Source organism: Lonchura striata, chromosome 26, assembly GCF_046129695.1.
Source record: "Lonchura striata isolate bLonStr1 chromosome 26, bLonStr1.mat, whole genome shotgun sequence".
NCBI lineage: Eukaryota > Metazoa > Chordata > Aves > Passeriformes > Estrildidae > Lonchura > Lonchura striata.
Window position 1 is genome coordinate 4,037,203 of NC_134628.1, and position 12,368 is coordinate 4,049,570.

General features: G+C 43.8%; 1 protein-coding gene across 1 annotated transcript in view; it reads left to right on the forward strand.

Moving 5' to 3' along the window:
• The first annotated feature begins 154 nt into the window (after positions 1-154).
• LOC110484309 (argonaute RISC catalytic component 3) overlaps positions 155-12,368 on the forward strand; it is a 35,118-nt gene continuing 22,904 nt past the window's right edge. The window contains exons 1-5 of the mRNA XM_021554863.2: positions 155-267; positions 6,787-6,958; positions 8,021-8,141; positions 8,673-8,881; positions 10,077-10,213. Of these exons, the coding sequence (XP_021410538.1) occupies positions 249-267; positions 6,787-6,958; positions 8,021-8,141; positions 8,673-8,881; positions 10,077-10,213 (658 nt within the window). The 5' untranslated portion in view covers positions 155-248. The remainder of the gene's footprint in view (positions 268-6,786; positions 6,959-8,020; positions 8,142-8,672; positions 8,882-10,076; positions 10,214-12,368) is intronic.

The window sequence follows — 12,368 nt, forward strand, 5'->3', positions numbered from 1 at the left end:
TTTCCGGCGTGCGGGGCGCGCGCGCGCGCGGCGGGGCGGGAGCGGCCGCGCGAGCCGGGGCTGCGGGGCGGCCACGCCACTTCCGCCTCCGCCGCCGCGTGAGGGGCCGCGACCGCCGGGAGCGGCTCCGGGAGCAGCGCCGGGAATTCCGGGAGCGGCCCAGCCGGGAGCGCGGCGGAGGAGCCGCCGCCTAGCGCAGCCCCGCGCCGGCCGCCGCAGCCCCGAGCGGCTGCGCCCCAGCTCCATGAATGGAAATCGGCAGCGCAGGTGAGCGCGGGCCCGCCGGGGCCTGCCGGGGTCGGGGAACGGGCGCCCCGCGCCATCCCCCCCCCTCCCCAGGTCCTGGTGCCCGGCCCGGTGCCGCGGGGCCGAGCCCATCCCCGGGGGGATCGGGCGGGAGGGCCCCGGTACCGGGCAGAGCCGGGGCCGAGCCTCTCCGTGCCCTGCTTGCCGTGCCGGAGGTGGAGGAGGAATTGTCGGTATTTCATAACCGGTGTGCCCGGCTTGCGTAACCCGCGGCGTGCCGGTGCCCGGGGGACGGACCCGCAGAGCCCGGCGGAACCGGGCAGCGCTCCCTCGAGCAGCTCCTGCCGGGCTCACGCCGGGTGTTTGGCCCCTGTGTGTCAGCAGGCTGAGTTTTGGGGCGAATTCCTGTGCCTTTGGGTGTGCTGCTTCACAGTAATCATTCCGAGGTGGTTTGTGCCCGGAGAAGCTGTGGCTGCCCCATCCCTGGGCACTGTTCAAGGCCAGGTTGGATGGAGCTTGCAACAACCTGGGCTAGTGGAAGGTGTCCCTGCCCATGGAATGGGATGGGCTTTAAGGTATTTTCCAACCTGAATCATTCTGTGATTCTATGAAAATCTTCACATTTTGGCTGTTTGATCCTTCTGTTATGAAAGCACGTGCTCGGTATTTTATCAACTTTGTGGTTTAAATGGATTTTGAGAGTTGGAGAAAATATGATTCAATTTTTCAAGGTAACTTATTCCAAATTTGGCAGAACAATGGAGGAGGGTTCAGGGTTGGGCAGTGTTTAATCAGCAGTTGCCTGGTTGTACCTCGATGGCAAAGAGAATGTCCAAAGCCACCTGGAGTTACATGTCTCTCACTTGAATAGGTATCACAGGTACAAATACAAGACTGAGACTGAAGGTGTCAACACAAAACGTGCCTTCCCATCTCCATGTGGAAATCCTTTTCTAACATACTTGGAGATTTAAGGACAATGATGGATTTGGCTGGAAGAACTCCCTACCTCAGCTGTTGCCTGGCTTGAGGTTGTGATGGGTGGAGAATATTTAAAGGTGCAGGATTTTAACGATCTGGTGGAGTTCATATGATGCTCTCTTACGCGGTGTTAAATAAGCTCTAATTATAACCTGGTGCAATTGAAGTTGTCTCCTGATAAACAGATTTGCAAGAGGAACCCTTAAACGGTTTATTTTTCCTTTGGAGTGGATTTACCTGGTGTTAGGCTGCAATTTGATGGCTTTTAGCAAAGCTGCTGCGGGCTCAGGCAGTGTCCAGCACAAAGGATGGTTCTTCCTATGTCTGCTCTGTCATGAGGGAGGTGTTAAGTGCAGTGTTCAGGTTCCGAGTCCTGGGATGTTGGAGCAGGAGGACACAAACCATCCTTGGTGGAGCAGCTGAGGGTTTAAGCTCTGTCATGAAAGAGAAAGACACTGAGATGTGCACGAAGGGAAAACGTGGGATAAAATAAGCAGAGAGGGGAACAAAGATTGGTGTGTGAGTATCCCTGGAGTAAAGTGTGGAAGTGTGTGCCAGGACATCTTGGGTGAAGCAGTGCTGGAGGTGATGTCCTGTTTGTGTGAGAGGCTTAGGCTAAGGAATCTGGGTGGTACTGTGGCTCCCCTGGTCCATGGAATTTGAACATCACTGAAAGTAGGAGCAGGATGGAAGGTGGCTGCTTGGGTTGTGGTGAAACCAAATTGTGGAACAGCAATAAAATGTTTGGTGGGGAAAGTGAAGTGAAGGAAAAGTTGCTGTCGGCACATTGTACTTCCACCAGGAGAACGTTCAGTAAAATTCCAAAAGGCAGGGAGGCTCAACCAGCAGAGGATGTTCCGTCGTGTAACCAAGTTGTGTCAGTGCCATTGTCTTCATTTCCATGCCCTACATTGTTCTTTCAAAGCTCACAGAGTTTTGTGCTAAAAGTGTTAACTTGTGTTGGCTTAGGTTTTTTTAATTTCAGTCTTTAATGAGGCACTGCAGGCATCCTTAATGTTCTGTTTATTTTCCATACAAACTTTGGGCAGAGAAAATCCTAAGTGGCTTTTCTCTCTCTGATTCAGAGTAGTGATTTGGGAGGCCCATTAAAAGTCCCGTTTTTGTGGGTGTGGTACAGTAGGGAAGGGGGTGATTCATAGTTGCCTTCAGAAGTTATTCTGCTGTGAGATACAGTGGCAGATTTCCTCTGGAGTTGCTGTGGAAGTTGTTTGACTCATAGTATGAACCTCACAGATTGTTTCATCCTCAGAGCTTTGCTTCCTCAGGGGTGAAGGTGTCAAAGAGTATTTCTTGAGCTCATTTTTACCTTCCTGATTTTGGTCTGTGAAAATACCTTCCAGGGAAAACTCTCGAAGGGTTTGTGTGGGCTGGCACAAAAAATTCTCTTCTCCCAGAGCAGTTGGATATTAACTTCACTATGTGCACATAAGCTGCATTTTTGGGCTTAAAGCTTTTTGTATTTAGATTTTTTTAATGGTTCAGAACCATTGATTGTCTTTTAAATTATCCCAAAACACTCCAGTACATTTTCTCTAAGTCCATTAGAGCAGAATGAGTTACCACACCAGTATTTGTTTGTACAGTTGGCAGTCACAGAGCACAGCATCAAAATGTTGGCTTTTGATGAGTTTGAACATGACTTAGTATCTGAAACCTTGAAAGAAACCAAACTCTAAATTGCAAGGAGGAATGTTTAGAAAACATGGATTCCATTACTCATAAATAATGTAATGCCACCCAGCAAGGCCGAGTGACAGAAATGAGGCAATTCATGTTTTCTGGCAGACAGAGCTCGATCATTGAAACCGACGTTTGAATCACATCTTCTCTATGTATTTTTTTAAATCCAGAATTAGGTTATATTTTGCTAGTGATAAGATTTTCTTAGTGCTTCACAGGGTGGGCCTCTGAGTAGAGGCCAGGGGCCCTGTAAAAGGGAGTATTTTATTTTTTCCCCCTCCATGGAGAGCTGTAGCTCTCTCCATTGCAGCTCCAGCCTGAGGCTGGGATTGGTTCCACAAATCTGCCTTGTGTTCCTGAGCCAGAGTAAGTTGTATTTACCTGCTCAGGCTTTGATGATGTGTTTTGGGCTGTTCCAGCACCCATCCAGTTGGATTTAGAGCTGTTGTATAAACAAAATTAAGTTATCTCTTTTATTGGAGTGTGGCTTTATAATTCTGAAGCCACGGTGGGAAAGAGGATCATTTTTTTCTGGAAGCTTGGTGGGGATGGCCCTTTCTGTAAGGAAATCTGCATTTCCTATTAGCATCCTGCTGGAGATCAGAGTTTTTCTTCATTCTGTAAAAACGTTGCGTGTGCCAGAAGCTGCAGCTTTTTGTACAATGGTGTCTTGGAAGCATTTGCAGGTTTCTGAGCTCCTGCTCCTTGTGTTCAGGCTTTATTCTGACAGGGCTTCTCTGGTTGCTAGGTAGGTGCAGCCAGGGTTTGGATGCAGGCCAGACTTGTCCGTGTGCTGGCTGGGCTGCCGAGGAATCGCCGTCCCTTTTGGCTGTGTTTAAGCTTGATTGGAACATCGATACTTCCATGGAAGAAAAGATTCTCACTCCCAGCTCGTTGGAACCGTTAGAGGGACTTCCACAGTGCAGCTGGGGGAGCTTTAAGATCCCTTCCAAGTAAACCATTGCATGATCTTGAGACGTGTTCCCTTGCTGCACAACAGCCTTCCAAGAATCTGTCTTGAGACATCAGTTTTTGTTCCTTTTTGTGTGTTCATTGTTTTCTGTTATAAATCAGTTGAGCTTTAGTGCTGGGGACCTTACTGGGCTGGTTTTATGAATTGAACTCTGCTTCAGCACATTGAACAGACTTGGTTTAGGGGGTTTTACTTGGATTTTTAAGAACATCCAAGGCATATATCTGAATGGAACCTACAAGAAAGATGGAGAGGGACTATTTACAAGGCCTTCAGTGACAGGGGGATGGTTTGCCATTGCCAGAGGGCAGGTTTAGATGGGATATTGAGCAAAAATTCCTCCCTGTGAGGGTGGAGGGTCCCTGGCACAGGTTGCCCAGAGAAGCTGTGGCTGCCCCATCCCTGGAAGTGTCCAAGGCCAGGTTGGATGGGGCTTGGAGCAACCTGGGGTAGTGGAAGATGTCCCTGCTGTGGCATGGGTGGGAATGAGGTGATCTTTAAGGTGCCTTCCAACCCAAACCATTCTGTGATTCTATTGCAAATACATACCTGGTGCTGTAATGGCAGAGTATTGGTTTCTTTAACACCAAGAAGTTTCTCCTCTCAAATCTGTGGGCAGCTGAGCAGCACAGAACTCTCTGGAAGCACTGAGGAGCTGCTCCGTTCTCTGTTGAGGAGGCCTCACAGTGCTGCCGCTTTCAGAAAGGTTTTTGAGCCTTGACCCACTTTGTTTTTGCAATGGTTAAAGGACTTGAAGGAAAGGATCTGCCACTCGGGCATCCTGTGCTCTGTAGAATAATAGTACTTTGAATATTTTTGGTCTGTGTGTTTATTTTCATGGGTTTGACACAGGACTTAGGCATGAGGTTGAGTGAGTCACCGATAAATTGGTGGCAGAACCATCCCCAGAGTGTCGCTGGTTATTTGTGTTTTATTGGGGTTTGAGTCACAGCTTTGAGGCCACTGACAAGATTTTCACAACAGCATCTGGCAAGTCAGTGTCTCTTCAAAGCAGGGTCTTCTGAGTGGGTGCTCCTGTATTTGGGTATACTCATGTTTTTAAGTTCATTTGTCCAAGGGAGCATATGATGCACACAATAATAGCAAAATAGTTGAATTTTTAAAAAATAACACCTGAACAGTGTGCAGACCTGCACTTCTTATTCATTTATTGGTCACTTAACTCCTGCTTGCCAAAATCTGGGTTCTAACTTCTTTCAGGGTGAGTGGGACACGCAAGGCTGACCAGATTAAAATAACCTTTTTAATGTTATCTTTATTTCAGTGGTTTTGTTTGTCTTTCCTATAGATAGGAACTAAATATAAACTGTGGTGTGTATGTCTTCAGAATATTAAAACAAACTGTTGACTTGTTTATGCCACTCAAATGTTTAGTAGTAACTTTTTTGCTTATGCTTATGTTCTGCAAATATAGCTGGAGTAAATTTTAGGGCTGCTTTTACTCACGTGAGAGTATTAAAATGAAGGAAAAGTTGAAGAGAGCAGATGCTTGGAACAAGTTTTGCATAAGCAGACTCTGTGAGCGGATTTTAAATTATGCTTCTTGCTTTCTGTTTTGTTTTATCTTGTGGCTTCAAGCCAGCCCCACTCAGAATTTTTCAGTAGTTTTCTGGGTAGAGCCAGACAAATGTTACAGAGGAACTTGGCTTTGATGTTCACCTGTTCTCAGGATGTGATTTCCTGCACGATAATACAGGGTTTTTTACAGAAATGATGGAGATTAATCAAAAGGCAAATAAAAAACATTTTTCCCAGCACTTGACATTTTAACTCTGCTATGAAAATGAGTGGGCTGGAATTGCTGCCTGCGTCACCGAGTAGGAGGAGAGGGGAGAACTTTGCCTCACTCAAATGCCATGAAAATCAGGACATTTGTACCACGAGTAACTTCTTAAAACTCAGGCGACCAAGCATTTTGGGTTTGTTGTTGTTTGTTGACTGGAAAGAGGTGTTTTTAAGTGGAAATACCAGGAGAAATTCTGGGAAATGGACTTTGTTTACTACCGCGTTTGGTTTGTAAGGCATGAGTAACGCAAATGTTGAGTGGAGGGTTCTCACCTAAATGATGCAAAGCAAATGAAATAGATGAGAATGGAGCAAATCTGGGCAGGTATTTTAGTTACTTTTCAAAATACCCATCTCAATGCAGATTTGGATGTTTCTCTGAGCTGTTCTGGATATTCTTCTCTAGCTTATAAGTAATCAAGGGTTTTACAATCCTGTCTTAATCTCAGTCTTTACTCTTCTGGCAAATTGGCTTTATGGGGGCAGTTAGATGGGAGGTAATGGTCTTATTCTTATTCTTCATCCATTTTCAGCCAGCAAAGTTCAAGAATAATCTGTCTTCCCAGACTAAGCTGATATTGGCACTGAAATGAAGAGTTTATCTCAAATCTTGTGCACTGGTCCAAAGCTATTCTGTATTTTTGTACTCTGCAGCCACTTGGTTATTACCAGAGTGTTTAGAAAAAACTTGTAGAACTTTCTGCATTATTTTTGGGGTGGTTTTTGTTTAAGGGTTTGTTTTTTTGTGGTTTTTTTTGTTTGTTTGTTTTTGTGTTTGTTTGTTTGGTTTTTGGGGTTTTTTATTGTAGTTGGGGTTTTTTTTTTAGGAAATCTCCTAAACAAAACCTTCTGGTTTTATTCATGCTGATTGCTGAAGCTCATGAGTAAGAGAACAGTCTAGATGTAGGTGGAGGATTAAGGATTAATAATGGGCAAGCATTTGTTTGGAATTTCATGGGCAGCGTGCTGTTGGAGATGGCTGATTTCCTTTCCTGGTGCCCACCTGGTTGTCCTGGGAGTTGGTTCAGGGGATTGTCTGTTGTGCTTTTCTTCTAACCTGTGGGGTTTTTCCTTTGCAGGACCCGTGGGGGCACAGCCCCTGCTCATGGTGCCCAGACGTCCCGGCTATGGCACCATGGGCAAGCCCATTAAACTGCTGGCCAACTGCTTCCAAGTTGAAATCCCAAAGATTGATGTCTACCTCTATGAGGTGGATATCAAACCAGATAAGTGTCCTCGGAGGGTGAACAGGTGAGAAGATTCATTTGTCTTGTAAATTATACCAATGGGAATGTTGAGTAACATCAAGAGCTGTGAAAGGGAGACTTTCTTTCCTTTTTCTCCACGTCCCAGCTGAGAGGTGAAAGTCCTGCTGCTCATTCAGCTTGAAGAGGAAGTCAATATTTTATCATCTTCCTGAAGTACTTTGGGTTAATATTGCCTGGCCAGCACGTGGTGCCTGGAAGCTACTGTTGTGCAGGAAGGCTGGTTTGCACCTGCTGAAAGGAAAGTGTTTCCATTCTGTGCCACTGAAACACCAAAACCTCCCAAAGAATTCAGATCCTGAAGGCCTGTTACAGTTGGAGGTGTTCCAAAAGTCTAGTGTGTTACAAAAGTTTTATCTACTACTCACATCAAGAAGCATTTTTGTATAAACTGAAAATTTCATCATGGTTTTTCAAGTGTAATCTGAGTGCTTCTGTCAGGTTAATATTTATTGCCATCAATTTATAATAAAGCAAGGGAGGCAAATCTGTAACTGTGTGCAAATTGGATTAGGCTTTTACATGATTTTGTAAAAAGTCAGGTTATTAAGGACTTAAAGCCAAGCTTTTTTTTATTAGGGCATCTCATGTTTATAACCAGTGTAGGCAGAATTCAAAACTCTCATTGAGAAGCAGATAAACATTGCTGCAGACAGTACAATGAACTGGCAGAGCTTCCAGATGGGGGTTTGTGCTGTTTTTTTCACAATACCATTTTGTGGTTTTTTTTTTTTTCAAGGTAACACTGTCCTTGTTTTTCATCATGAAGATGACACAAGGGCCTTGGTCATTTCTAGGAGTTTCTGAAATTATTTCTGTACCAATATTTTCCAGTATCTGAGCATTTGTGTTGATTCTGATTTTATTCTGTTGTGTTTATTTATTTAGTTAAAGTATGTGAAGCACCTTTTGGAATAGCAGTGGGTGTTTATAATTCACTCAAGTATTGTTTATTGCAACTACTTCAGCAAAACACCTGGGAGTGGGAGCCAGCTTTGGTCTGATCCTTTCTCAGAAACATCTTCAATGTAAATATGCCCTTTTCCAGGGACGTGGTGGACTCTATGGTGCAGCATTTTAAAGTGACAATATTTGGGGACCGTAGACCAGTTTATGATGGGAAAAGAAGCCTCTATACAGCCAATCCACTTCCTGTGGCCACTACTGGGGTAAGATAACTGGGAAGATGTTATATTGGTAGCAGCTTCATAGCAAAGGAAAAAACCCAACTTGAAATATTGTTGATTTCATAAAAGCTGGAAGTATCTTACAGTATCTGTACTGAAACTGAGTATATTTCCTGCAAATTCCAGTGTGTGTAAATGTTCATGAAATAGTTGCATTCAGAACTTCCTGTATAATTTAGTAGCTGCTTTCTACAGCAAAATGTATTACAACATTTCATTTTACAGACTGTAACACATGATCTTGTGATGAATTGAAAAAACAAGCCAGAGTTTTTCTAGAATGTATTGCTTTATGATTTTATGAAGTGACAAAAAGTTGTTCTATCCTCTTCTGCTTGGTCAGGGCCCAGTTCTCTTTGTGCATTTGATAATGTACTTTCATCAGATGTGCTGTGACTTCAATATCTGAATTTTTGAGTCGTTGGCCAATTATGGGAAGAAGTGGAATCTCAAGGCTACCAGACTCCAGGTTAAAAAGCTGCTTTTTATTTCTTTCTTTTCTGTCCTGCCCAGGTGGATTTGGATGTGACACTACCCGGAGAAGGTGGAAAAGATCGTCCCTTCAAAGTGTCAATAAAGTTTGTTTCTCGGGTGAGCTGGCACTTGCTGCATGAAGTTTTGACAGGAAGAACCTTGCCTGAGCCTCTGGAACTAGACAAACCTATCAGCACTAACCCTGTTCATGCTGTCGATGTGGTGCTACGACACCTCCCCTCCATGAAGTAGGTTCACTGTCTTCCTGCAGTCTGTCTTTACCTGAAGTATCCCCACTGGGAGACCTTCATCCCCATTTCTTCACAGGTGAAAAGAGAAACTGTTCATTTTCCCTCTGCAGCACAGCTGGTGAGCTGAACAGGGAGCTTACACTCAGTCCTGTACAAGTGTTTGTGTAGGCAGAGCAGGTGATGTGTGTGTTGGAAAAGATCAAGAAACATCAGGCATTTATAATAGGCCTTCATAGAAATGCTGAGAGGTTCCAGTGAGCTTGTGCACTGCTGTCCTGGTTCTGCTCAGCTTGAGCCAAGTGATGGCAGTGCCTGTGAAAAGCACAAATCTCTTTAATCCATTTATACACTGTCACCAGTGCATGCTTCTCATGTCTGAAATACATGGCTGGGACCAGGTACTTGTCCTAACAAAGTCTCATATTGGTTATTTTATCTCAGAGACCTGAAATTTAGAGAAGGCTAATTTTGCTTGATTTGGTCAATGAAAGTTACTTTTGAAGTTTGTTGGCTTTAGGCAGCACAAGGACTTTGCTCTGAGCAGATTTCTGATAGGTTTCACTGGTAGCTCTGATAGGTTTCATTGTGTGTAGCTGACTCCTAAAACAAGTGCCCTCTGGTTTTGTGGAATCCAGTGTTCCTCAGCTTCCCCAGATCTGAAGATGTTAGCCTCTGTACTAATGCTGTGCACTGCAAAACAGGAGGTGTGGAAACTCAGGAGCAGCTGCTTTCTACCTGTGAGAGAAACATAATTTAATCTAGCTCTTTGTTTCCCCCATAGTTTTTGCTTCTCTCAATGTATCTTGTATTCAAAAGTTCCCTATGAATTAGGAAAAATTATATTTAAGGGTCAGGCCAGTATAGACAAGGGTGTTGTACATCATCTGCTGTGGTGGAGATCCCACTTTCTTGAAACAGATCAGGAAGGGTAAGTTAACTTAGTTCTTGATTTGTTGTAAAAACTGAAAGTGGTTTGTGCATTACTAAGAATAGTAAATGTTTTTGTCTAAATTTAAAAGCACTGCATTAGGAACAGAAGCATTCAGGATATTTTGTTTATACTTGCTTCTTGGCACAGATTGCTGGTGCATAAAATGCCAAAAAATAATAATGCTGCGTGTTACAATCTTTGTTACATGAATTTTATGTTTGGAAAGCAAGAACATAAATGTGTGGGCACCTGTTTCACCAGGTACACCCCTGTGGGCCGCTCCTTCTTCTCAGCTCCAGAAGGCTATGACCACCCCCTGGGAGGAGGCAGGGAGGTCTGGTTTGGGTTCCATCAGTCTGTCCGACCTGCCATGTGGAAAATGATGCTCAACATTGATGGTAAGTGGAGGCTCGGGGCTGAGATTCAGACCAGACATGTATGGCAAAGGCTACCTAAAAATTCTTAGTCTGTTTTCCTTGCATTTGTCATGATGTCAATGTTTGAGCAGAAATTTAGCTGCCATATAAAAACCAGTATCCCTACATAAGAAGGAATTGCACAGCGCTTGTTTTCCTGCTCAATTTCAATATTGGTGCATCCCCAGTGACAGAGGCAGGTTGCCTGCACTGTGCCTCTGTGCAGCTGTACACAGTGAGTGGTGCTCAGTACTTCCAAGAAAACTCTGTAAAACATACCCCAAACACTTCTCTGAATAGGGCTGATTGGGCCAGGCTTTCTTATGCAAAAGCATAAGCTCTGTAGCTCTGTATTGAGTCCCAGATGAATAGATCTGAGATCAACTGGTGCCTGTGTCAGACTCCCTCGTCCTGTGAGCACTCAGCTCTATTTAGTTGTTAAACCCTCATTGAAAAGTGTCAGTGGTGAAGATGCAGGTGCTGCCTGAGGTTTTCTCTGATTTGCATTCACTTCTCACTGTCTTTGAAATGCTTTATAAACCCAAGGTAAATTGTCTTGCTCTACATTGAGCACTTCAAGTCAGGTTGTGCTTGGAGCATAATAAAATATTGCAGATGTTGAGCTGTCTTGCTGAAAATTTGCAAGTCCATGTGTTCTGGTTTACATAAATTGTGGGTGATTCTCATGTGACTGAAGTCACACAGTTTGTTCTTGTAAAATTGCCTTTCTAACAGCAGCTGTGGTTTAAAAAAATGAAGGTAAAAATCTCAATCTGTCCCAGAAAGAACCAGTGCTGATACCTATATGCAAGGTACTGAAAGAACTGCAGTTTATATAGAAGAGGATGAATTTACACCAATTGATGATGTACTGTGCTGTTAACTTTGTGAGGCAAGTTTTTCTAACCAGCATTAGCAAGAGTAGTACTAGTAAAGAACTGAAAGAACTGCAGTTTATATAGAAGAGGATGAATTTACACCAATTGATGATGTACTGTGCTGTTAACTTTGTGAGGCAAGTTTTTCTAACCAGCATTAGCAAGAGTAGTACTAGTAACTCTTGGAGTAGAAGTTTTTCAGTCCTTTCTGTGAATGAGAAATTTTAAGCCCTCTGTAAGTAAGTGGTGATTCACAGAGCTGTTGTTCTGTTTCCTGATTTGAGGCTGTGAAATTGTCTTCAAATCCCATCACTGGAGGTTTTTCAGTTGTTTAGTTGGATGAGGTTCTCCATGAAAGTGTTGCTGTGGGAGACAACCCACACACTGCCAGGGTGGGGAGAGTGAGGATTTGGGGTCACTCAGGAATCTGGAGCAGTCTCAGGAATCCGGAGGTGTTGGTTGATGCCTCATGTGAGGTTGGTAGGCTGCTCAAGTGACACATTTCTGAAGAATGTTGGGTTGTCTGAGCACAGATGTGTGGCAGGTTTGGTACATGAGATCTGGAAAACTGATAAATGCTTGTTGAGTGTTTCTTTTCTGTTGTTGACATTTAAAGTTTTAAATGTGTGGAACAGTTTGTGTCTAAGCTGTGTCGAGTCCCACCTCGCCTTTCCTGCCAAAGGTGTTGTTTCAGTTGCTTATAACTTTGTCAAGAAGATAATTTATGATCTTCTTGCATGGAATAAGTCAGCTGTCCTGCTTAAAACCAGTATATTGTCCCTTAAAGTGATTGTGTCATTAGCATGTGGGGAGGGTAAGAGTCTTGAGTAGACCAAGGGTTGTACTCCCCCTATACCAACACAATTTGTGCATAGTCAAAATAGTGCTCATGTCTACACCAGATATTGCTTCAGTAATTGAGCAGATTGTATAATTGACAAAAATATATTGTATGTTGAATTATGTTAGCTTTTCATATTCAAAAGTCTGTGGTAGAGAGATATTAATTCTGTCTCTGCAGCTTCATACAGAGGTGAAAGTGAATGTCTCTTTGGGATGTTGCAGCTTTCTAGAAATAAATATTCTCTGGGGGAAAAACCCTTTCAAACCCTTGAAATTCCAGGTATTAGCAGGATGACTGTACTGGAGACAGATGTGCCACTGTAGACTTTCTGCTGGCTTTTTGATATTTTACTCTTTCAGAACTCAGTGTTCTGTTTCTAAATGTTCTTGAGGTTTACATGGAATTCTAAGAAATA